We start from the raw sequence: 23,355 nt of genomic DNA, 5'->3' as shown, positions 1-23,355 counted from the left end.
GGTAAGAGGGGGAGGGATTTTTAATTTTTGCCAAAGGGGGCGCGGTGGGGCTGTGGTTAAAGGAGCGGGGGGGGGAAATTTTTTCTTTCAAGAGCACCCAGGGCAGGGAGGAGCTGCAAGAAGGTTGTTCGCCCTCCGGTTTTTTGCCGGGCGGGGAAGAAGATCCCCCCCAACCCCTGGGTACCCCCCCCCCTTTTTCCCCCTCCCCCCCTGGTTACCCCCCCCCCCCCTTGTTCCCCCGCCTGCCCTTTTGCCCCCCCCCCCCCCTTACCGCGCGGGCGCGGCGGCCCCGACGGCAGGTGGTGTCCCCTCGGTGGTCACGTCATCTGACAGACCCTGACAAGTCCAGACACCTCCCCGACACGTCCCCGACACCTCCCCGACACGTCCCCGACACGTCCCCGACACGCCAGGCGGCGTCTCTTCGATGGACACGAGCGACGCGGCCGTGCTCACCGGCGGGGGGGACGGCAACCTCCGCCTCTTCAACTTGGAGGACCTCTCGCTCCGCTGCTCGCTCCGCGGCCACGCGGCGCCCCATCTCGTCATGCGCCAGGCACCACCGACGAGACATTCCCGAGATGACCGCCGAGACGACCCCGGGGAGTAGGCCCCCATCTCGTCGTGCGTCCTGCTCGGCGAGTCGCTCGCCGCGTCCGCCTCGACCGACGGCGCCGTGCGCCTGTGGGACGTCGACTCCGAGGCCGGCGCGGCGGGCGGCGGCGGCGAGAGGGCCGGAGGACGGCCTCCTCCCGAGATTTGGCCGAGATCGGACCGAGATCGGACCGAGGGGTAGGCGGCACGAGGGCGGACGAGCTCCTCCCGCCGCTGCCAGACCAGCCGCCCTCTCCCGTCCTGCTGCAGCCGCTCCGCTCCAGCGCGCTCCAGCGGCAGCTGCTGTGCGCCCGCGCCGGCCGCATCCTGCTGCTCGACATCGACTCGCACGCCATCCTCTCCGCGGTCCCGCCGCCAGCAGCAAGGTCGCCGATAGTCGCCATGGCCGCCGACGACGGGCGCGGCTTCGCCGCCTCCGCCTCGCTCACCGCCGGGCAGGTCCACTTGTGGGACGTGAGGCTGCTGCCGGGGCCCGAGGCCGTGGGCGGCTCGGACCTCCTGCGCGCGGGCGGAGGCGACTTGTGGATGGACCTGCCCCCGAGCGCGCGCCGAGCCTTGGTCGGCTCGATGCCGCTGCCCGTGCGCGGCACGACGGCGCGGCAGCTGCACCTCGACGGCAGCAAGCTGCTCGTCGGCATCGACGGCGGCGTGCACTGCGGCACGCCCTTCTCCTGCGCCTCGCAGACGGTCGCGCTGTACGACATGCGCGCGCTGCGAGGCTCGAGCTGCTCCGCCCCCGCCGCGCGGCCTCTGTGGGAGGCGCGCGTGCCGGGCTCCGCGACGGTGCTGAATTGCGTCGGCGCGCCCGCGCTCGGCGCCCGCCGCGATCCGTCGACCCTTGTGCTCGGAACTTGCGCGGGCCTCGTCTTGGTGTGGAACGCGGCGGCGGCGGCCGGCGCCAGCGTCTCCGCCGCCGGAGCACCTCGCGAGGCAGGGGCCGAGGCGGCGGCCGTGTTTGGCGGGCCAGACTCGCGCCGCGACCGCTGGCGGTCCGCCGAGAAGGAGGCGGGGCTCGGCGGCGGGCCGACAGACAAGAAGTGGCGCGCAAAGGTGCGGGTGAGAGGCCGGTACCCCAAAACCCAGGGCTTCTCCAACGTCGTCGCTCGCTCACGCTGAGGCGCGTCGTCGCTCGAGACCTCCCTGGGGTGACAGTTCTTCTGAGCGTTGTACCGTCTGCCTCAACGGCAGCTTTCCGTGCGGGATCGGCGATCGCGCCACAATAAATTTAATAGTAGTAAGGCAGAAGCGCTTGCCGGGAGCGCTACAGACGCTACAACAATCAACAACAACATATATGACTTATGAGATGTCCCCGGTCGAGATACAAAACGCGCTCCAAAAGCCATAAATAAATAAACAAAGAGTCGTAGAAAATCCAAAATCCAAATCGCAAACATAGAAACCCAAACACACACAGCCACGTGGCATAGAGGAGAGCAGGAGGTGAAAGGAGGTCAGCACAACTTCCCAAGGACGCACGAGCGAGAAGCACACAGCAGAGCAGACAGATGACGATCACCACCCAGCGCACGACCGCCAACTCTCCGGCGCAGGCCGCGAAGAACCGAGTCCGCGGGCCGACGGTCGCGGCGCGCCGGCGCGGCGCAGCGGACGCAGCCAATAAATAAATAGAGCAGTCATCTCCAGGGAGAGATGGGCGACGCACACGAACACAGAGGGACATCACAGGGCATTTCTTTATTCAGAGAGCTTGGCAGAATTCTTTATTCCTCGCGATCTCTCTTCACCGACGAGCGCTCCCATGCCCGGCCGACCAAAAGCTGGCTCAGCCGCCTCCCGGCACGGACACGCTTCAACGGTGGCTGCTGCGCCGCTCACGCTGCCGAAAAAGATCGAGACAGCGGCGGCGGACGGCAAGGCGGGCGTGGTGCAGACGTGGCTCGCCGGGGACGGGCGGGTTGATGCAACGTGCGTGCGTCGCGGTGTGAGTGGCTGGACGCTCCTGGCGATCGCCGCCACCGAAGGTCACAAGCAGCTGGTCGAGGAACTGCTGAAGCGGGGCGCGAAGCCGGACGCGCAGAATAGCGTCGGCGTCACGGCGCTGATGTCCGCCGCCGCCAACGGCCGCGTGCAGGTGGCCGAGACGCTGCTGCAGCACGGCGCGGAGATCAACCTTCAGAGCAGCCGCGGTTGCACTGCGCTAATGTTGGCCGCCGCCCGAGGCCACGAGCGGGTGGTCGAGCTGCTGCTGCAGCACGGCGCAGAGGTCGACCTGCAGAACATCGACGGCGAAACCGCGCTCATGATGCCGTCGTGCTCCAGTTGCTGCGGGCGGGCGCAGACATGGCGCTGCGCACTGTGGCGGGCAAGACGGCACTGCAGATCGCCAAGGAGGAGGGTCACACCGAGTGCGTCGCCGCTGTCAAGACGTTTCTCAGCGAGGTGGCGGCGGAGAGGCGCGACGCGGCGGCGGTCGAGGCGGGCGGCGCGGGGGCAGGCAGCGCTTCGGGCGGCAGCAGCGGGCCTGTTCCCGAGGAGAGCGGCGCGGCGGGCGGCGCAGGGGCGGACGGCGATGCCGCCTCGGGCAAGGGGGCGGCGGCGGCACCAACTGCCGCGTCCTCTTCTGGCGGCGTGGAGAGCGGAACGGGCGACGGCGGCGTGGAGAGCGGAACGGGCGAGGACGCCGTCCCCGAGGAGGTCGTGGAGGCGGCTAAGCAAGGCGACGAGGCGGCGGTGCTGGCGTGGCTCGACGGCGGTGGGCGGGTGGACGCGACTTTCACTGATGAGGGTGTGAGCGGCTTTACGCTGCTGATGGTCGCCGCCGCCTACGGCCACGAGCGGCTGGCCGTGGCGTCGCTGCAGCGTGGGGCTTCGATCAACCTTCGGAACAGCGTCGGCCTCACCGCGCTGATGGGCGCTGCCCTCAACGGCCACGAGCGGGTGGTCGAGCTGCTGCTGCAGCATGGGGCGAAGATCAACGAGCGGGACAGCGTCAGCGGCACCGCGCTGATGTTCGCCGCTCTCTGGAACCACCCCGCAGCCCTGCTCTGCCTGCTGCGGGCGGGCGCCGACACGGAACTGCGTTCGGTGAGTGGATTTACGGCGCTGCAGGTTGCCAAGAAGGAGGGCAACGCCGAGTGCGTGCGCGCCCTCGAGGAGCATGCTGCTGCCAAGGCGGCGGCCGAGAAGGCGGCGAAGGAGGCGGCGTGGGCTGCGGAGGCGGCGGAGAGGGCGGCGGAGCTGGCGGTGGCGGAGGCTGAGGCGGCGCGGCACGCCGACGAGCTGCTGGCGGAGGTCGAGGCAGAGAAGCGCGGCAAGGGCAAGAAGGGCAAGAAGAAGAAAAAGGGCGGCGGGAGCGGCGGCGCTGGGCCGTCGCAGGAGTCCGAGGCGCCGTCAGAGGCAGCTGCAGCCAAGCCCGCGAAGCTGGACAGGGAGGGGTTGATCAGGCTTCTCGAGACGCTCCACGAGGAGCGGATTCGGTACGGCATCACGGAGGAGACGTCGGTCGCGGGGCTGGCGGAGGCGTTGGGAGAGGAGGCCGAGGCGGCAGGCGAGGCGAGCGAGGAGGAGACGGCAGAGGCGGGTGAGGAGGCAGCCTTGGTGGCAGCGGAGGCGCGCCGGGAGGCTGAAGCCGAGGCCGACGCTCTGGCAGCGGCAGAGGAGGAGGCGGCCGCCACGGCAGCGGCTGCTGCGGCGGCGGCTGCGGCGGTGGCTGCGGCTGCGGCTGCGGCGGCAGAGGTGGCGGAAGCAGCAGAGGCGGCACTGGCTGCCGTCAAGGCGAGGCGCGCGTCAGCGGCCGCCGCGAGGGCCAGGGCGGATGCCGACTAGCCCGCGCGCAAGGACAGCAACCAAGTACAGTACTGCTGTTGGCGCCGGCGCACGGATCGTGGTTGGAGGCATGTGTTGGGGAGGAAGGTGGGTGCATGGAGGGGGACGGGCGAGCTCGCTGTCCCGTGGTCTTTTGTCTGTTCAGGGGGGCTCGGGGGCGATCTCCACCGCTGAAAAGGGGGAGGGTGAGAGGACGCTTTTGTGGGAGGGGTGGAGCTCGCTGCACAGTCCCGTGGTGGTCAATTTAAGTGTCGTTGTTGGTTCTGCTTCAGGGGCCCTCCGCGCGAGCGGCCACACACCCGCACTCGTGCACCCCGCCGGACAGCGCGGACGCACACGCCACACCCACAAGCCATGGGCCAACTACATCACATGACACACACACGTACTAGCTAGCGACGTACAGCTAGCGACGTCATATGCATATGTTCATTGGCATAGACAGAGACAAGAGGCAGAGACAGTGGCCCACTGGGCTAGAGAGACAGGGGCATGGGCAGAGGCAGATACATACCACATACCAGAGCCGGCTCCCACAGTCCAGAGACAGAGACCAGCCGGCAGAGAGAGGCGGCTCGCCTCCGCTCTCGTTCGCGAGCGACGATCGACGCGCCGGTGTAGAGAGCGCGCCCACTCGTCACCGGGGCGGGGGCCTCCGTGTGGAATAAATAAAAACGGTCTCTAAGTGCCCCAAGAAGCACATCTCTCTGTGTGAGATGGGTAAAAAGGAACAGGTCCCCGCCCTTGCGATCTTTGTGCAGGGTTCTTTGTGGGTGTGGTCGGCGACTAGCCGGGGTCGTCCTCCCGATGTGGGGGACTAGCACTAGCCGTCTACCACATGGTCCCTCGGGTCCCTGCTGCGACGGTGTATCATTCACTTTATGCCACCGTTGCATATCCGGATATGCAACGGTGGCATAAAGTGAATGATACACCGTCGCACCTGCTGCTCCTAATCTCTTCGTACATCCTCCTGCTGATCTCCGCAAAGTCCTGCTCCCTCCCTCGTCTCGCCCTGCGCGTCTGCTCCGCCTCACCGTCTTCTGCCCTGTGTCGTCTGGCGACGGGTCCTTCCTCCATAGTCGGTCGAGGTCGCCGCCCTCCTCGTGCCTCTTCCCAACGTTCCCTCGGCGGCCGATGCCGTCTGCTCCGGCTCCCCAGTCCCCGGGTCTGCCCTGCTCTCGTCTGCGCTAGTTTCTGCTTCGTCCTCACCGGCGTCTCTCCTCTACTTCCATCTTCCTTCTCCCCTTCTTGTATGAGCTTTGCACATCGCGTCGATTCCAAATACCAAAACGCCAATTAGCAATTTATTTCACTCTATCAATTTTTTCTCACTGGCATAAATGCATATTAAAGCCACGCCCCCTAGTGGAAACCACCGCATCACCTCCGACCTTGATCGATCGAGCAGCAACCGGCTAGGCCTCTTTCGCCGCTCGCGCACGCACGTGCCGCGCGTGCTCAGCCTCCACCGCAGCGCCGGGGCAACTCCCCGTGCCGCGCCCCCAGAATGCGTCTGGATCATTAGTCGACGTCCATATCCGCCCCCGCAGGCGGCGGCGGCGCGGCCGCAGGCTCCGCCGCCGCGTCGTCGCCCTCGGCGGCAGGCGCCGGCTCCGCCTCTGCCGGCGCGGGCGAGGGCGGTGCAGCCTCCACCTTGGGCGCCGGCTTGGGCTTCCGCATGATGGGGTTGCACACGCCCTCCAGCGCGCTCGCCTTGGCCGTGATCTCGGCCGATTTGATGGGCGCGTCTGCGGTGGCGGGGCTCGCTGCCAGCTTCGCCTCCGCCTCCGACAGCCACGCCGTCGCCGCCTCCACCTCGGCCGCGACCTTGGCCTTGTCGTCCGCCTCGATGTGCGCGTACGCCTCATCGGAGCTGCCCACAAACTCGGAGAAGCGCGCGAGCGCCTTGCGCAGCTCGCCGATCGCGTCGGGCCTCAGGTCGGCCTCGCGCGCGCGCGCCTCGATCGGGCCGCACTTGTCCATGATTTCGGCGTACTTTGCGTCGTAGACCGACTTCTCCACGTCCATGCCGTCCTCGTACAGCCAGTCCTCGAGCGAGGTCAATAGCGCCATGAGAGGCGACTTCTCGTCCTCCGTCGAGAAGGCAGAGAGCGAGGTGCTGAGCTTGTCCCTCATCGAGTAGATCGTCTCCTCGAGCTGGTTCATCGCGTCCGCCTTCTCCTTGATGCGCTTGTCCTCGATCGCCATCTTCCCCTCCTCCTCCTGCGCCTCCATCAGCTCCTGCGCGCTCATGCCCACCGACTTTGCCTCGCTCACCGTCACCGGGATCCGCTTCACCTTCTTCGACCGCTTCTTCTCCTCGGCCGGCGCCGGCGCCGGCGCCGGCTCCGGCTCCGGCGCCGCCTCCGCGTCCGCGGCCTCCGCCCCCTCCGCGGGCGCCTCCCCGCCCGCGGGCGCCTCCGGCGCGGGCGCGGGCGCGGGCTCGGCGGGCGGCGCCTCCTCGATCACCACCTCCTCCTCGAGGACGACGGCCGACTCGAGGGAGAGCACGCCGTTCAGGTCGAGCTTCAGCTTGACCTGGCGGGCGGCCAGGCGGGCGGGCGGGCGGGGCGTCGGGCAGGCGAGGCCGGGGAGGGGAGGGGAGGTGCGAGATGGGCGCGCGCGCGGGAAGCTTCTCGGAGGTGTCGCCTTGATGCGGGACGCCTCTGGCTTCCCCTCTGCGTCCAGGCGCTGCGGGATGTCCGAGATGGTGAACTCGTTGAGCGAGGGCGAGAAGCCGCCCGGCAGGGAGACCGAGTCGTCGTACGCCGCCGAGAGCGTGAAGGTGCCCTTGCGCGAGAAGGTGAGCATCTTCGAGTTTGGGACCGCGTTGAACTTCTGGAAGACGACCGACGAGGAGGCGCCCGCCTTCGGCGCCGCGTCCGCCTCGCCCTCCACCTCCATCGCGTCCGTCTGCGCGCCGGCCGCCGTGGGCGACCACGAGAGGGCGATCGGGTAGAGCGTCACGTCCTTGACCTCGAACTCGCGAACCTTGAAGGCGGGCGAGAGCATCGCCGCCTGCAGCGCGCAGCCCTTGGCGATGCACTCGTCAAAGTTGAGCGTCTTGGAGCACTCGCGCCCAAAGAACTCGGAGATGGCCTTTTGCACGGCGGGCACGCGCGACGAGCCGCCGACGATCTCGACCGTCGCGATCTCCTCCTTTGAGATCCCGCAGCCGGCAAAGGCGTCGCGGATGACCGTCTCGAGCTTGGCCATGAGCGGCGCGCACATGCCGAGGAACTCGTCGCGCTCGAGCATCCCCTTGACGTCGATGTCGTTCATGAAGCACTCGATCGCGATCGGCGCCTGCGGGTTGGACGAGAGAACCTTCTTCGTCTTCTCCGCGGCGACCATCAGCCGGAACCACGCCTTCTTGTTGGTGTGGGCGTCGATGCCGTGCTTCTCCTTCCAGATCTCGTTGAAGTGCTCCGCGATGACGCGCGTGAAGTCCTCGCCGCCCAGGTGGCGCTCGCACGCGGCGGAGAGCACCTTGAGCTTCCCCTTGACAAACTCGACGATGGAGACGGTGGTGTCGCTCGCGCCGCAGTCGACGAAGGCGACGTTGGTCGGCTTGTCGGCGGGCAAGTCGGTCTTGTAGATGCCGTACGAGAGGGCGGCGGCGGTGCAGTCGTTCATCAGCCGCAGCACGTTCAGGCCGACGACCTGGGGAGGGCAGCGGCGGAGAGGGCAGCGGCGGTCGGGGCCAGCGGCGGGGATTGCGGCGGCGGGGAGGGCGGCGGCGGGGAGGGCCAGCGGTGAGGCGGGAGTCGCGAGGGCAGCGGGGAGGGAGGAGGCAGCAGGGAAGAGGGAGGCAGCAGGGAAGAGGGAGGCAGCAGGGAGGAGGGGAACGCCGGAGGCAGCAGCGAGCAGGGCGGGAGGCGAGAGGCGGTCGTGAGGGAGGAGGTGAGGGTGGTGCCTTGGCGGCGTCGAGCACAGCGCGCCGCTCGACGTCAGTGAAGTATGCGGGCACGGCGAGCACGACGTCGGTGACGGGGGCGCCTACAGACAAAGCCGCGAGCAGGCTCAGCGAAGCCTCCACCGCCAGCACCGCCGTCGGCGGCGGCTGGGGGGACGGGCCTTGGTTGCGCTCGGCGATGCCCTGCAGCGACTTGAGGAACATGGCAAAGATGCGCTCCGGGGTGAGGACGGTCTCCTCGCCGCGGTAGTGGACGGGGATGCCGACGTTGCCCGCGACGTCGATCATCTTGTACGCTACCTTCGGCATCTCGGACTGGATCTCGTCCGAGTGGAACTTTTTGCCCACGATGGCCTTAAGGCCCGTCACTGTGTTGGTCATGTTGGACGTGATCTGGAGAGGCGGGCGGAGCGGCGCTCAGACGGCGGGCCGGCGGCACTCGGCATCGGTGGCGGCGCGGCCGCCGCGGCGCACCCCGCTGAGCGCAGCCTCGCCGAGCTTCCGCTCGCTGCCCGAGAAGCCGACCATGCACCTGCGGGGCGGCGGAGCAGCGACGCGGGTGCCGCCAGCGTTCGCAACGAGGGCGGAGAAGGACGAGGGTGCGGCCGGGAGATGCTCACGCTGTGGCCCGTTTGGACACCTCATTGTCAAGGATGTCAATGCCGCCGCGCCGGGCGATCGCGACAACTGTGGACGCGCGGAGACGATTCTGAGTTCGCGCGTTCTCACGGCTGAGCCGAGTGGAGAGGCCGAGCGGTGTTTAGAGGCTGCGCGCCTCCGTTGGCGTAGCCGACGTCGATGCCGATGCACGACATACCCGAACACGGCGAGGGGAGAGCGGAGAGAGCCGCGCGAGTGCAAGCGTCTCGTGGGCCTAGATGCTTCGGTGCTGCGCTGTGAAGAAAAAGACGAGGGCGTAAAGTCGGGCCGGTCTTCCCTCCCTTGGGTTGTGTGTTTTCTTTCTTTCTTTCGGTCTTCCCGACTTCTTTGGACTTTGCCGATGTTTGTGCTAGGTCGTAGGTGTGGCACAGCTGCATGACGATATACTCCTCAACAGTCCCACGGTGGGCGCGTAGCCTGTGCGACTCACTTTCTTCCAGGGCTCGAACTAGGCTCTAGGGCTCGAAACATTCGAGCAACCCGGTCGCTGTGCCCAAGGTTAGTCTTTGGCGCGCAGCGCGACGGAGAGAGGGCGGGGGTGCGCGTCTGCTGGCGGTGTTCCGCCGAACCGGTGAGCGGTGTGGCGACACTCGCAACGGACATATTGTGCAGAGGAAAGACACGCTGTTGTATCATGGGGAACGCGATGCGTCTGCGGCGGGCCGCACCACCACCCTTGGCAGCACAAAGCTGCGCCAGAGGTCCACCAGCCCCGGCGCCGCCCCCTCGCCGTCGAAGCGCTCCTCGTCCCACGCGATCAGGTAGCCCAGCCGCATCACCTCGACCGCACACTTGCGAACCGCCTCCGGGAAGAGCTCGTGCGACTGCGGCGACCACTCCGCCGCCTTGAGGATGAGCCTGCCCACCTCCACCGCCTCGGCCGCTGGCTGCAGGTTGGCCGGCCTGAGGGAGGGCAGAGGCATGGGGTATTCAAGAGAGGATCCGGCGAGTGGGGGAGAGACCATTGCAGTGCGCGCCTCAGTGCGAGTGCCTTGGCCTCGCCCGCCACGCGCACGCCGAAGCGGGCCGTCGAAGCGTTGGCGGAGACGACGACGCCGACCTTGCCGTTCATCGACGGCCGCGAGACGAGAGAGTGGATCGCGACGGTGGAGCCGGCGGCCGCAGCGGTCGGATCCGACTCGCTCCACGCGCAGAGGACGCGCGCCCGCTCGAGGGCCGAAGGCTCGCCGGCCGAAGAGTCCGCGCCGCCGCGCAGCAGCGCCCGCGCCCGGTCGACGGTGAGCGCCTGCGGGAAGAGGGGCAATGGGCGTGAGGACAATGCGCTCACGCTTCTCTAGCCGCTAGTCTCGGGCACGCCTCGAGGTGCTGGAGCGGCGTCCAGCCGCGGCTGGCGACCAGCCAGGCGGCGAGGTCGGCGTGGCCTTCGCGGTTTGCGGCCTCCTCGGGCGTGCCAAAGTGCGGCACCGCGGCGCGGGAGGCGCCGTAGGAGGAGAGGAGCTTGGCAACCTCGAGGTGGCCGAAGTGGCACGCGATGAGCAGTGCCGTGGCGCCTTGCTCCTCGGCTTGGTCGACCGCTGCGCCAGCCTCGAGAAGCAGCCGGGCGCACTCGAGGTGGCCATTCTGGCTCGCGATGAACAGCGGCGTGAAGCCGTCCTCTGTGGCTTGGTTGACCGCCGCGTTGGCAGCGAGGAGCAACCGCACGCACTCGAGGTGGCCCTGCTGGCACGCGATGTACAGCGGCGTGGCGCCTTGGTTCTGGGCTTGGCCGACCGCCGCGCTGGCCTCGATAAGCAGCCGGGCGACGTCGAGGTGGCCGTTATGGCACGCGATGTACAGCGGTGTGGCGCCGTCCTCTGCGGCTTGGTCGATCGCCGCGCCAGCCTCGAGTAGCAGCCGGACGATCTCGAGGTGGTTGTTCTGGCACGCAATGTACAGCGCGGAAGCGCCGCCGCCAGTCGTCGCCCCGACGCTCGCGCCGCCCTCGAGCAGCAGCCGCACCGCCTCGGCCTGCCCGTGGCGAGCGGCCCAGGTCAGCAGCGTGTCTTGCTTCTCGGTGTCGTGCCGCACGTCGAGCTGGGCCGTGAGCGACGTGCCGCGCGTCCCCCACCCGGAGAGGAAGGCTCGCAGCCAGGCCAGGTCGCCCCGAGCCAGGTCGGCGAGGCGAGTTGGGCTCGCGGCGCTCATGAAAATCGCGCGAACAAAATGCCACACTGGCACTTATTCAGGCTGACCTCATGGAGGCAACCGATGCGAGTCGACTGGTGTGTGTCGTCGTGGTTTCGTATCAAGAACACTCACCCACAACAACTCTATCTCACAGCAGACAGGCTTGACACAGGTGCGAACTGGCGCGTGCTAGCACTATCACAGGCACACCACTGGAGCCGCCTAAGCGACTCCGTTAAGAACGGCAATGCACTTAGCTCCGTGCACAATGCCGCTCTCCCCGCACGCTAGCTCGTTCACCGTCTGCCACGCCACGGCGGTGAGATTTTAGAAAACCAACAAGAAATCACGAGTCTTCTTCTTGAGAAAAGAAAGAAAGAAAACGGACAACCCAAGGGAGGGATGGGAGGACGGCACGCCGCCACCACACAGGGATTTTAAGGAGAGGGGTGTGGTCTCAGCGGCAAATGCAAGCGGCGGTTTCTTTTATTTTTGACTGTGTAAATCGTGCGTGTCGTCATCATCTGTCTCCGTCCACCCATACGTGCATACCGCGTTGGTGTCCAGTCCGAGCCTGGCTTTCTTCACCTTCCTACCTAACCTAAAGCCCCGGAGCCGACCATGCACCTGCGGGGCGGCGGAGCAGCGATGCGGGTGCCGCCAGCGTTCGCAACGAGGGCGTTGAGAAGGACGAGGGTGCGGCCGAGAGATGCTCACGCTGTGGCCCGTTTGGACACCTCATTGTCAAGGATGTCAATGCCGCCGCGCCGGGCGATCGCGACAACTGTGGACGCGCGGAGACGATTCTGAGTTCGCGCGTTCTCACGGCTGAGCCGAGTGGAGAGGCCGAGCGGTGTTTAGAGGCTGCGCGCCTCCGTTGGCGTAGCCGACGTCGATGCCGATGCACGACATACCCGAACACGGCGAGGGGAGAGCGGAGAGAGCCGCGCGAGTGCAAGCGTCTCGTGGGCCTAGATGCTTCGGTGCTGCGCTGTGAAGAAAAAGAGGAGGGCGTAAAGTCGGGCCGGGCTTCCCGACTTCTTTGGACTTTGCCGATGTTTGTGCTAGGTCGAAGGTCGTAGGTGTGGCACAGCTGCATGACGATGTACTCCTCAACAGTCCCACGGTGGGCGCGTAGCCTGTGCGACTCACTTTCTTCCAGCTCTCGAACTAGGGAGGCTCGAAACATTCGAGCAACCCGGTCGCTGACGCTGTGCCCAAAGCGCAAAGGTTAGTCTTTGGCGCGCAGCGCGACGGACGAGAGGGCGGGGATGCGCGTCTGCTGGCGGTGTTTTCCCCTTCTTTGAAACGACTGAAACAGTTTTTTGGACTAATTTTGGCCAGATCCGGGATCCGCGAGACCTCGGGCCAGATCCCGGATCCGCGAGACCTCGGGCCGCTCGGCACGATGTGTCCATGTAGACATGTTTGCCGTAGCAGTTAAACTTTGTCTTCAGCTGTCTTCAACCTAAATGCACGCTTCGCCCACTCAACAGCCTGCTATGTGGGCGCGCAGCCTGCTCGACTCACTCCTTATGGCAGGACAACAGGCGAGAGCAGATCAGGACGATTGGTTGGTGCAGGGGCATCTGACCGGTGTGTTTTCTTTCTTGTATTTTAAGAATTCTTTCTTTCTTGAAGCGCATAAGTGTCATTTTCTTTTGCTTCCACCGGAACGCGCCGAGCGGCCCGCGGGGGGATTTCTGCCATAGCACGCCGCGCGATAAAGAAAGAATAGAAAGAAAACAGACAAGCCAAGGGAGGGATGGGAGGACGGCACGTCGCCACCACACAGGGATTTTAAGGAGAGGAGTGTGGCGCTAGCCGTCGCGAGAACGGCGGCAAAAAGCAGACTCCAAGTTTTTTTTCTCTGGTGATGCACAATCGACCGAGAGAGTCGGGAAGCCGGGCAGCGTGACGCCGCTACCTTTACCTCCCATACGTGTTTGGCCGCTCCTTTCCTCGGCTGTTCCATCTCCTCATCTCCTTCCAGCCTAGGCGGGGCGGGGGGGGCGTGCGGGCCGCGCGGGGTGCGGTGCGGAGTGTGTGACTGCCTGCGACAAGTGACCATCCGTTTGTACTATTAACAACGAAGGCGCTCTTAAAGAAAAACTTCGCTAAAAGGAGATGAGATCACTTGGTTGCAGTATTCGGGGGCAATTCCGGGAAGGCTGCCCGCAAAACAAACAATCTAATCCAGATAGGTCCGTCAATGCACAGAGGCAGCATCCGTACGCGATTGCATCGAACGCGATTGCATTGTTGATTGCATTGTCGAACTCTGTGCAGTAGTCGTATCCTAGCGAGCATTGGCAGCAATCGAAGTTCTCATCTAGATCAGGTTCGAACCCCGAGTCAACGAATAGCTGGCAGACGAACCGGCCCTCATTCACGTTGACAAAGTTGGACGTAGCCGCCGAGACGTAGCCGGAGTAGTGGACGCAAGGATGTCCCTCCCACGCCGTCTCGCCGTCCGTGCAGTGGCGGTGCTCCTCCACCTTGAAGACCGAGATCCCCCACGCCTGACTGCTCTGGTCGTCAGCGCCGCACGAGGACGTCGGCTCGAGCAGCGCGATGTTCTTGTGGTCCCACGCACTCGAGATCAGCGCGTCCGCCTCAGCAGCGTCGCCCTCGATGGTCTTCGCGAGGTGGTGAGGGAAATCGGTGAACTTGACCGCCGTCTGCGGGTAGTAGTTGAAGGCGATGTCGGCCATGAAGTGGGCCGCGGTGTCGCCCTCCGTCTCGCTCGCCCCGACGTCGCCCTCCTTGATCACGACGTTGAGGTTCGAGCAGAACCCAGAGGTGGCGATGAGCCAGGCGGGGTCGTCGACCACGTCGGGCACGGGAGGAGAGGGCTTTGGCGCAAAGGCGAGGCCGCGAGCGGCTGGGTCGATGTCGTCGACGGTTTCTGCCTGCGCACTCGTGTGGTGCGTGTAGTTTCAAGCCTGCATGTGAGTAAGTGCGGCTGGGCGGAGCGACGCACCGGCAGGGCAGACGCCGACAGAGCGACGAGGAGAAGCGAGGCAATCTTCAGCATCCAGTCCCTGCCTGCAAGGTGTACCCCCCCACACACACACACTCCCCCCCCCCCCCTACCTACCTCCCCGCAGCTCCCGTCTCCACCCTGACTGAGCCGGATTGATTGGCTGCATGCAAGCAAGTAAGTGAGTAAGTGAGTGATCGTTGGACGGACGGAAAAACACCCCCCTTTTATGCCTGACCCTGGCCATGGCCTCTCTGGGGGTGAGCTGGGCCGGCCGCCTCCGGGTCCGCCACTCGCACGGTGGGCGCGCGTCCGGGAGAGCATCCGAGACCCGCGGTTGTCCGCTCGCTGGGCGCGACCTACATGGAAATCCACTGCACACAGATCTGTGCTTTTGGCGCCTATTGCTCGCTCTCTGTGCAATCGCAACGCCAGAGGCCGTGCTTGGAGAGTGTGTCGCGGTGCTGCTACGTCAGTGGATTGAGCCGCGACGCAGGCTCCATCGGTGAGCTGCGGCGGCGCACCGGCCGCTCCATGCATGCTCTCCGGCGAGCCGTCGCAAACGCGTCTTCCGTCCGCCCGTTTCATCGAGTTTGCCCGAGTGGTAAAATGCAATCGAATCTGCCCGAGTGGTCAAGTAAAACTTTGCCTTTCGTAAAAGTTGCCCGAGTGGTCTGTGGGAAAAAAACGAAAATCGAGACGGACTTCTTGAACGGCCGGGCAACATGTCTTCCTTACTATTATTAATTGATGCCTTTTGCACGGCTGAGCCCCCCCCCCCCCCTCCCCCGCGCCCACTCCCTGCCCTCTCCCGCCATGCACTCCGTCAGAGCCCCCTCCCCTCCTGCACAACAGGAATTTTGACAATTAACAAGATGGCACCTGCCTACTCTCGCAGGTGCGAGGGGAACTGAAATAAGACAATGGGCTTGCCCATCCCGGAGTGGTTCGATCCCACATGAATCCGAGACGGTGACGGGTGTTGTCTCGGTGATCTCAGGCCCAGTGAGGTAGTGCATCAGACTATCCCGGATCCTGCTGACCAAGCTCCTCTTGTAGCTCGATCGGTCACACCGCCATCGCCGTCGGGGAGAGGGGGGACGACACTGCTTCGGCAGCGTGCACCTCGATCCTGTACCGTGTTTGTTATGACCCCCCCCAATGAACATACCAGTGAGGGAGGGCGAGACGATCGAGGGGTCCCGTACCACGCGGAATCGGCCCTATCCAGTGCTCAAGTGCTCAAGTAAGTGAGTGAAGAGAAGAGAAGGTCGCCAAAGCGCTCGGACGGTTGCAGTGGTCGTGAGACAAGAGTATAGTGCGCGTCAGCCGTGAGAACTATATTTTGCTGCGCAAGAGCGTCCGCGAGACCCTAACCTTCGAATAACCCCAAAAAGAAACACAGGCCGGCGCGGCGCGCGAACTCTTACTCGCTCCACTCGCTCCACTCCTCTCCACACCGTACCATCCAGCATGTCCATGCGACTCGCCGACAAGGACACCGTGCAGCTCCGCTTCCCCGTCGGGACGCGCGTGGAGTGCAACTGCGGTGTGTGGAAGGCCGGCACGATCGTGCGCCACTTCTACACGCAGCGAGACTTTGACGATGGCAAGTGCGTGCCGTACCAGGTCCGGCTCGACGATGGCAAGCTCATCTTCGCGCCTAACGACGAGGACTCTGTGGTTCGGCTGCTCGAACAACAGCCCGATGGTGGTGGCAGCCGTCGCAGGGCGAAGAAGGCGCCGGTGCTGCCGCAGGGCGCGAACGAGCCGTCCCGCTTCAAGGTCGGCGACAAGGTCGAGGTCAAGATCAGCCGCAACTCAGAGCCGGGCTCTCCGCGTGGCGTCGAAATGATCAGCGCGCACAGCATCGCTGGCGGGCGCTGGGTTCCGGCCAAGGTCGCCGCCCTCCGGTACGCCCAGGACGACTGGTGTCCCGGCTTCTACTGCGCGTATGCCGTCCACGTGCACGGGGACATGACGCCCGACGGCATTCAGTACGCGACGCCCGTGCGCGAGGACGACGAGCGCTGCATCCGCGCCGCGCCAGTCGCGCCTCCGCCGCCTCCGCCGCGCTTTGAAGTCGGGCGGCGGGTGGAGTGCAATGGCGGGCAGCTCGGGTGGCGGGCGGGGGTCGTGTGCGAGGTCTGGCCCGAGGCGCCCTCGGGGGTGCGGATGCCCTACCGTGTGGAGCTCGACGGGGGCGGCACAGCGCTCATCCCGCACGACGAGGACCTCCCTGCCTTAGATGCGGCATCCAGATCGCTGTCTCCGAGTGATCGCTGTCTCCGAGCCGTCTGCCGAGGCTGCCGACGTCGCATTCGACGGCCCTTACCGCCCTCCTCTGTCTCCTCGCCCCGCAGGACCTCGGCATCCGCGCGGTGCACGTGGTCGAGTGGGGCGCCGGGCACGTGGCGTGGGACGACGCAAAGGGCGTCGAGGCCGCGTACGACCTCCTCACGGCCGGCGCGCTGCGGGACAAGAGGGCGCTGCCGAGGGTGGGGCTGTGCGGCGACGCGGCCGCCGTCGACGCGCTGGGCGACGCGGTGGCGGCGTGCCCCTCCGAGGCGCGGCGCGTCGCGCTGATGCTCGAGCAGGTGCTCGCCATGTCTCCCCATATCCGCCATATCTCCCCGTATCTCTGATGCTCGAGCAGGTGCTCGCCACCGCCGAGGAGGCGACGCCGCGCCACCCTCTCGTCGGGAGGCGTGTGCGCGTGCACGGGCTGTCCGGCAGCGCCGAGCTCAACGGGCAGCGCGGCACGGCGGTCCGCTACGCGCCCGAGCGCGAGCGGTACGAGGTTCGCCTCGACGACGGGCAAGACGGCAAGAGTGGGACGGTCGGAGTGCGCGACGTCAACCTCTCGCCCGAGGAGGATCCCATGGTGGGCGCCTCGCCGCCGCCGCCCTCTTCGCTGCCCTCGAGACAGCTCGCGACACAGCGTCATCGAGCGCGCCCCTCGCCCCCCTCTCTCCTTCCCCCGCCGCCTCTCCCCGCTCTGCTGCCCTCACTGCGTCACGCGCCTCCCGCCTCCCGCTCCGCCGCTTGACTCGCCACCGCCGCCCTCACTGCCCGCCCCCCCACCTCCCCACCCGAGGTGACTTGCCCGATCTGCATGGACGTGCGGCTCACCGACCCGCTCGGCCCGGCGCGCAAGGGCCCGGGCGAGGGCAGCGCGACGGTCACTCTCTGCTGCGGCAAGGTCGTGTGCAAGGAATGCCACGACAAGTATATGCTCGGCGGCATGGACCGCGAGGCGCAGACCTTCCCGCCGTGCCCCTTCTGCCGCGAGCCCACCGGGTACATGGACGAGCACGCCGACAAGCGGCTCGAGCGCGATCTGCTCAAGCGGCGCGCCACGCACGGCGACCCTCTCGCCATGTACAACCTCAGCGGCTCCTTCGACAAGGGCCACCACGGGCTGCCCGTCGACTACCAGGCCTCCGCTCCACCTAAACGCCACCCGCGAGCCCTTAAACGCACCCGCGAGCCCTTAAACGCCACCCGCGAGCGCTGCATGCGGCGCACCTGGCCCCAGCCTCTCGCGCGTTCGCCGCAGGCCTCCCTCGCGTGGGCGGCACTCGCGGCGATGGTCGGAGGCCACGTGCGCGCGATGAACAACGTGGGCTTCGCGCTCAAGGAGGGCGAGGGCATCCCCGCCGACGCGCGCCGCGCCGCGCGCTGGTTCGCGCGCGGCGCGGTGCTCGGCCACATCTCGTGCGTCTGGGCGCTCGGCAAGGCGTATGCGGACGGGGCTGGCGTCGCGCGCGACTTCGCCGCGGCACGGCGGTGGCTCAAGCGCGGCAAGCTGATGGGCGACTCGCCGTGCGCCGTCGACCTCAGCCGGCTGCCGGCGCCGCACGGCGAGGAGCTGGGCGGCGGCGGCGGCGCGTCGTCGCCCGGAAGCTTTCACATGCCGCCGCTGAGCACGATGCCGCCGGAGCTCGTGCAGATGATGATGGGCAGTCCGGGCATGCGCTGGCCATGAGGCTTGCCCCCGGACTCCTCGTCACCTCTGCCTGCCTCCGCCCTCGTCGGTCGCTACGAGCGGTGAGACGGCCTTGGCCGTGACGCAGCTCCGTCGGATTTGCGGTCGGCGTTTGTCTTACAGTTCGTTGTGAAAATGGTGTACCTGTGTTAGTGCCAGTGCGCCTGTGCGCGCCAGTCTTCCCGTGCGGCCGTGCCTAGACCCTAGTCAGCCCGCTAGACCCTAGTGTCGTGGAGAGAGTTTCCTTGAACTTCTTTTCACAGTTGAAAGCACCGCAGACACAGAGGCAAAGGAGCTTGAGATGAGTGGCTCTCCTTTTTTGACACGCCGCCCCTCCTTTTGCGCCGGCGAGCCTTCCCCCGCCGCTCGCCTGAGAGTGAGACATGCCGGTTGCCGCTCCACTCCACTCCTCGGCTCCTCGCGGGTAGTGAGCAAGGAGGAGCACTAGGCCTCGCCCCTCGCCGCCTCGCTTTCCTACTCCTCCGAATTTGTCCGAATCGCTACGGCATGTCCTCTCCGCCGCTGCTATCCTCTCCGTCAGAGGAAGTGGGCCCACTGGGCGGCCGGCTCGCCCACACCTCGATCTTCTTGGGCAGCAGCTGGTTCGAGAGGTCCTCTCCGTGGCCTAGGCAGCCATGGGTGCCCTTGCCCCACGTAAAGACGCCGCCGTCGGCGGTGATGGAGAGACTGTGGTGCATGAATCCAGCCGACACAGCAGTGACGTGCTGGCCAGCAAAGGCCTCGACCTGCTTCGGGAGCAGCTGGTACTGCTCGTCGCCGTGGCCCAACTGGCCATAGCCTCCAAAGCCCCAGCTCCAAACGGCGCCGTCAGTTGTGAGGGCGAGGCTGTGCTCGAAGCCAGCCGACACAGCGACGACGCGCCGCCCAGTCAAGGCCTCGATCTTTTTGGGCAGCATCTGTCTCTGCCCATCGCCGTGGCCCAGCTGGCCTGCGCCTCCATAGCCCCAGCTCCAGATGCCGCCGTCGGAGGTGATGGCAAGGATGTGGTGGACTCCAGCCGACACAGCGACGACGCGCTGGCCAGCAAAGGCCTCGATCTTCTTCGGCAGCAGCTGGTCCTGCTGGTCGCCGTGTCCCAACCTGCCATGGCCTCCGTTGCCCCAGCCGTAGACCGCTCCATCGGCGGTGACGGCAAGGCTGTGCGTGTCCATGGCCGAGACAGAGACCACCCGCCGCCCCGCCAAGATTTCGACCTTCTTCGGCAGCAGCTGGTGCTGCTGATTCCCGTGGCCCAACCGACCGTGGACTCCACAACCCCAGCTCCAGACGCCGCCGTCGGCGGTAAGGGCAAGGTTGTGGCCCAATGCAGTCGACACAGCGATGACGCGCTGGCCAGCAAAGGCCTCGACCTTCTTCGGGAGCAGCTGGTTCTGCGTGTCGCCGTGGCCCAGCTGACCATCCCCTCCACTGCCCCAGCTCCAGACGGCGCCGCTGACGGTGAGGGCGAGGCAGTGGTATCCTACAGCCGACACGCTCACGGCGCGCTCGCCCCCCAGCATCGAGGGGAGCCGGGTCGGCGTGTAGAGCTGCGCCACGTCCTCGTCGTGGCCGAGGATGCTTTGGAAATTATAGCCCGTAGAGCCACACGACGAGAGCCGCCCCTCGCCGTCGATGAAGAGGCTGTGGAAGTGGCCTGCCGCCGCCCTCACCGGCGAGTTGGACTCGCACAGCAGCGTCGAATAGCACAGCCACCGCACGGCGCAGTCCTCGCCCTCTGGCTGCGCAGGCAGCTCGTAGCCGCGCTCTTGCGCCCGCAAGCGGATGCCTTGCTCCGCGAGCGAGGAGTGGAAGAGCAGCGAGACGGCCGCGACGCGAGCGATGTCGGCAGGGTCGCAGCGAGAGAGGACGCGCACGAGGAGCTCCGACGGGAGGTCGAGCAGGCGGGCGGGCGGCGGCGTGTCTGGCGAGGGAGCGGCGGCGGTGGAGGAGGCGAGGCGGCGCGAGCGGCGCGAGCGGCGCGGCGGGGTGGACATCGCGAGAAAAGAATTTAAACTCCCATAGGGGTGGTTGAGGGGTTGAGGGTTGAGGCCCCCCCTCAACCATCTGGTTGACGGTTGAGACCCCCCGTCAACCCTTTAGTTGGGGGTTGAGGCCTCCGGGGCCTATTCACAGGCTCGCGCGTGATCACAAGATAAATTGGAACAGCCCTGCGGCAAAAAATCGCTCGCTTCGCCTGCGGCGCGCTCTTGCGCTCCTCGTACTTCGAGTGCAATCCATAAGTAGAAGACGCTCACTGTCGCCATTCAGGCGCCTGATCTTTCAGCAAAGCGATGGCCTACCAGGTACGAGTTCAGATGCGCGCCCGGCAGAAGACGCTTGTGATGCCGCATGCAGTGGAATGCGCACAGAGAACGGACGGCAAGAGAAGGCAAGGGAAGGAAGAGAAACGGCTGGTGAAGCTCAGCTCACGGCGTAGTATCGCGTAAGCAACCGCGGTCACTAACCATCCACGGCAAGAGTCACGGTGAATGCTGCCGCATAAAAGCAACAGAGTCGCGGTTGGCGCGATGATCGTTAACGACTTGACGTTGCACACGGCCATAGACGCAGATCTGTTTGGCGAGCCTCAAGCAGCGGAAGCAGGCGCGAGAAATTAATGTCAATCCTGAGATCTCAATTTGGGCGCTAGCCTTCGATTCCTGGTACATCACGACGACTTGGGTCTCATGTAGCTCGATGGCTCTCGACGGCTCTTTCTGGTTGGATGCATCAGACAGTGCTATCAGTCAACAACACAATGCCGAGAGCAGGGCGGCCTTCGAGCAGGGCGGCCTTTGAGGCAACTAAGTTCCTGCTGCATTTTGCCACTCAACTTACAACTTGATGGCGGGCGGACGTGTCGAGCATGGAAGGCGGCCATTGCTCAAACCTGTTCGAGTTGGCCTCCGGGAACAAGGGTGCGTGGCCGGCGCGGTGTCTGTTTCACGACACGTGCAATAAGGGCAACGCCATCAAAATCGCGAACATGGGCCGACATGCCTCCGACATTTCTCAGGGCTCGGACGGAAGCCTTGCAGACAGCCAGACCGCTCTGCGCGGTCGGACCGACTTTTTCAGACTTTACTATTCTGGATACTGAGGGTATGTGCTGCTAGATCTCACTGAGCTGAGCTCGTATCTGCCTTTGGTAAGCACTTTTGAGTTCGGTAATGTCTCCGGAGACGGAGGGCCGCGTCCGCGGACGACCATGACGTCGGCCGGGACCCCCCCCCGTGCGGGGGCCTTCGATGGCTGTCAGCGCTCCTCTTTGCATCACACCTCCCATTCACGCACGTAGCTGAAGCAAGTACTCGTAAAAACGGCGCGTCAAATGCAGCATCCAGGCGTCTAAAGAACGTCAATGTCGATAGCTCTTTCACGTCGGATCCCCTTGTTGTCTCCGATGTGTCGCGCCTGCGCGCTCGGCGTGTATGAAATCCATATCACCCCCTGCTCCACGACTGGGGCTTTAGGCGGCGAGGGCGGGGCGCCAGGCGGCGGTCTGTTTTCGGGGGAGTCGGGTGGGTCATCGGCGTAGCTAGAGGCCCCATCACCGATGTCGTCGAGTGGGATGGTTGTACCTCCTCCGTTAATAACCACGTCGTCGCCCACGGTGCTGCTCTCCCCGTCGTCTGCGTCTGTTGGGATCGACTCGTCTTGCCACTCCGGTGCGCCGCAATACCTCGCGCCGCTCCTGCCGAGGTCAGCTTGCTTATCGACGTAGTCGTTCCACTTATGACCACTGTGCCCCTTGACGTGTCTCCATGTCACTTCGTGCCTCGACGCTAAATGCCGCCACGCTGCTCGAAGATAGCTCGCTAGTTGTGCGTTCTCCCCCGGCGAGATTCTCCCCGTCGCACACGCCATCGCGTACTCGCTGTCCGTTCGGACCACCCCTCGTGAGCCTGCTGGTCGTGGTGCCGTGTGGAGTAGTGAGCGAAAAAGCTCCGCAAGCGCTGACAGCTCCGCCGTGTTATTGGTGTGTTTCCGCGCCCCCACGAAAGCGGCGTGCACGGGGCTAGTCACGACGGGGCCGTAGCCTTCGGTCACGAGCATGGCATTCACGTCGCATATGCCGTCCCCGCCCATGACTACGGCGTACGCCCATCCTGCCCTGCCTCCGTATTCCGACCCATCAGTGTACGCCGTCCAGTCGGGTGGTTGCTGCTGCTGTGGGGGCGTGGTGCCGTCCCGTCGACAGGGTCGCAGTATAACTCCTGACGCCTCCACCATCAGCCGCACTTTAACACGGCAAGCACCGCCCCTATCACAAGGCTCGACGCTGAGTAGTGCCATCGTGTTGCTTGTGCAATCATTTGCAGCAACGTCGCGGGCAAGCTGAAAGGGTCGTAGTCGCCGATTCGATCCGGAAGCGTAAAAAAAAACCGGTTGGCCGCTGAAGTGTCCTTGCTCGTCATGATGCTGCTCCTCGCAGGCTCAGGAGGCACGCCGTCGCCTGCGGCGCCAGTGGCGTCGCCGCTGGCGCCTGTGCCTGCGGCGCCTATGGTCGCCGGGTGTTCTGGTTTGGAACACTGCGCCGATTCGGCTGAGTCTCTGCGCTCGCTGGTACATAACGCCTCTGGTGACGCGATGCTCATCCGGCTGCCAGAGGGCGCAAACATAGACCTCGGCGGCTACGCGCTCGAGCTTCGAGGCAGCGTGGCCCTTCGCATCGAGTCGTCTGGCTTTGGTGCGTGGTTGGACGCCGGCCAGCGCTCGCGGGTGGCGAGCGTGAGGGACGGCGCTTCCCTCAGCATTGTCAACGTGCACCTCGCCCACGGCCTGGTCGAGGATGAGTCCGGAGGATGCATCCTCGTCGAAGATGGAGGTACGCTGCGCATGGAGAAGTCGGTTCTCCTCGGCTGCGAGGCGGTGGCCTCTCGCCCAATCGACCCGGGCTTTCCGGAGATCAGGGGCGGCGTGGCGGCGGCCGATGCTCACGGCGGCACAATCGCCTCACTCGGTTCGGCGGTGGAGTTGATCGACACGCGAATAGAGAGGTCGCTGGCGGTCGACGGCGCGGCAATCTTCTGTCTCGGTGGCAGCCTCTCGCTCTTGCGCTCCACAATCCGCGACTCTGCTGCGTCGCGAGAGGGCGGCGCGATTGCGCTGGTCTCTGCGTCAAACGCCACGCTGCGCGGCGTCTCGCTCGACAACAACACCGCCTTTCTGGGCGGCGGCGCCCTGTATCTGGCCGACGCGTCGCGTTTAATGCTGGTCGACTCCTTCGTCACGCGCTGCGAGGCGGGCACGGTTGGCGGCGCGCTGATGTTG

At 65.7% G+C, this 23,355-nt stretch overlaps 5 protein-coding genes across 5 annotated transcripts in view; 2 read left to right on the top strand and 3 right to left on the bottom strand.

Annotated features, from left to right (window-relative positions):
- EMIHUDRAFT_449790 (hypothetical protein) overlaps window positions 1-4,404 on the top strand; it is a gene marked incomplete at both ends in the record, with an annotated part of 7,522 nt that extends 3,118 nt beyond the window's left edge. The window contains 6 exons of the mRNA XM_005782531.1: window positions 102-138; window positions 611-691; window positions 865-1,398; window positions 1,546-1,671; window positions 3,838-4,055; window positions 4,389-4,404. Coding sequence (XP_005782588.1) covers window positions 102-138; window positions 611-691; window positions 865-1,398; window positions 1,546-1,671; window positions 3,838-4,055; window positions 4,389-4,404 — 1,012 coding nt within the window. The remainder of the gene's footprint in view (window positions 1-101; window positions 139-610; window positions 692-864; window positions 1,399-1,545; window positions 1,672-3,837; window positions 4,056-4,388) is intronic.
- A 1,264-nt stretch (window positions 4,405-5,668) lies between these two features.
- On the bottom strand, window positions 5,669-9,202 carry EMIHUDRAFT_449789 (hypothetical protein). Its single transcript, XM_005782530.1, has 6 exons — window positions 9,099-9,202; window positions 8,798-9,010; window positions 8,485-8,716; window positions 8,324-8,406; window positions 7,057-8,070; window positions 5,669-6,945 (listed from the first exon to the last, which is right to left on the bottom strand). Exons 2-6 carry the CDS (start codon window positions 8,966-8,968, stop codon window positions 5,929-5,931), a joined length of 2,517 nt encoding a protein of 838 aa, XP_005782587.1. The 5' UTR covers window positions 8,969-9,010; window positions 9,099-9,202; the 3' UTR covers window positions 5,669-5,928.
- Window positions 9,203-9,615: 413 nt separating this feature from the next.
- EMIHUDRAFT_203649 (hypothetical protein) lies at window positions 9,616-12,022 on the bottom strand (the record flags this gene model as incomplete). The annotated part of the gene is made up of 4 exons (XM_005782529.1): window positions 9,616-9,886; window positions 9,946-10,229; window positions 11,848-11,916; window positions 12,002-12,022. 4 exons carry the CDS (start codon window positions 12,020-12,022, stop codon window positions 9,616-9,618), a joined length of 645 nt encoding a protein of 214 aa, XP_005782586.1.
- Window positions 12,023-15,566: 3,544 nt separating this feature from the next.
- EMIHUDRAFT_99606 (hypothetical protein) lies at window positions 15,567-18,081 on the top strand (the record flags this gene model as incomplete). The annotated part of the gene is made up of 4 exons (XM_005782528.1): window positions 15,567-16,262; window positions 16,457-16,690; window positions 16,750-16,977; window positions 17,191-18,081. The coding sequence occupies 4 exons, from the start codon at window positions 15,567-15,569 to the stop codon at window positions 18,079-18,081; spliced, it is 2,049 nt and encodes a 682-aa protein (XP_005782585.1).
- Window positions 18,082-21,429: 3,348 nt separating this feature from the next.
- Window positions 21,430-22,170, bottom strand: EMIHUDRAFT_203645 (hypothetical protein; the record flags this gene model as incomplete). Its single annotated transcript, XM_005782527.1, has 3 exons — window positions 21,430-21,495; window positions 21,679-21,831; window positions 21,973-22,170. The coding sequence occupies 3 exons, from the start codon at window positions 22,168-22,170 to the stop codon at window positions 21,430-21,432; spliced, it is 417 nt and encodes a 138-aa protein (XP_005782584.1).
- Between the last annotated feature and the right edge of the window lie 1,185 nt (window positions 22,171-23,355).

Source organism: Emiliania huxleyi, assembly GCF_000372725.1.
Source record: "Emiliania huxleyi CCMP1516 chromosome Unknown EMIHUscaffold_19, whole genome shotgun sequence".
Classification (NCBI taxonomy): Eukaryota; Haptophyta; order Isochrysidales; family Noelaerhabdaceae; genus Emiliania; species Emiliania huxleyi.
Note: the sequence above shows the minus strand (reverse complement) of the source record. Positions and strands in the feature narration are given on the sequence as shown.

Excerpts from the sequence above, each read along its gene's own strand:
- EMIHUDRAFT_449789 (XM_005782530.1), bottom strand. The coding sequence starts at position 8,968 with ATGAGGTGTCCAAACGGGCCACAGCGTGAGCATCTCCCGGCCGCACCC. Across the intron at positions 8,407-8,484 it reads CATCGCCGAGCGCAACCAAG|GCGCCCCCGTCACCGACGTC; the intron begins GCCCGTCCCCCC and ends CTTTGTCTGTAG. Across the intron at positions 8,071-8,323 it reads CTGTGCTCGACGCCGCCAAG|GTCGTCGGCCTGAACGTGCT; the intron begins GCACCACCCTCA and ends TGCCCTCCCCAG.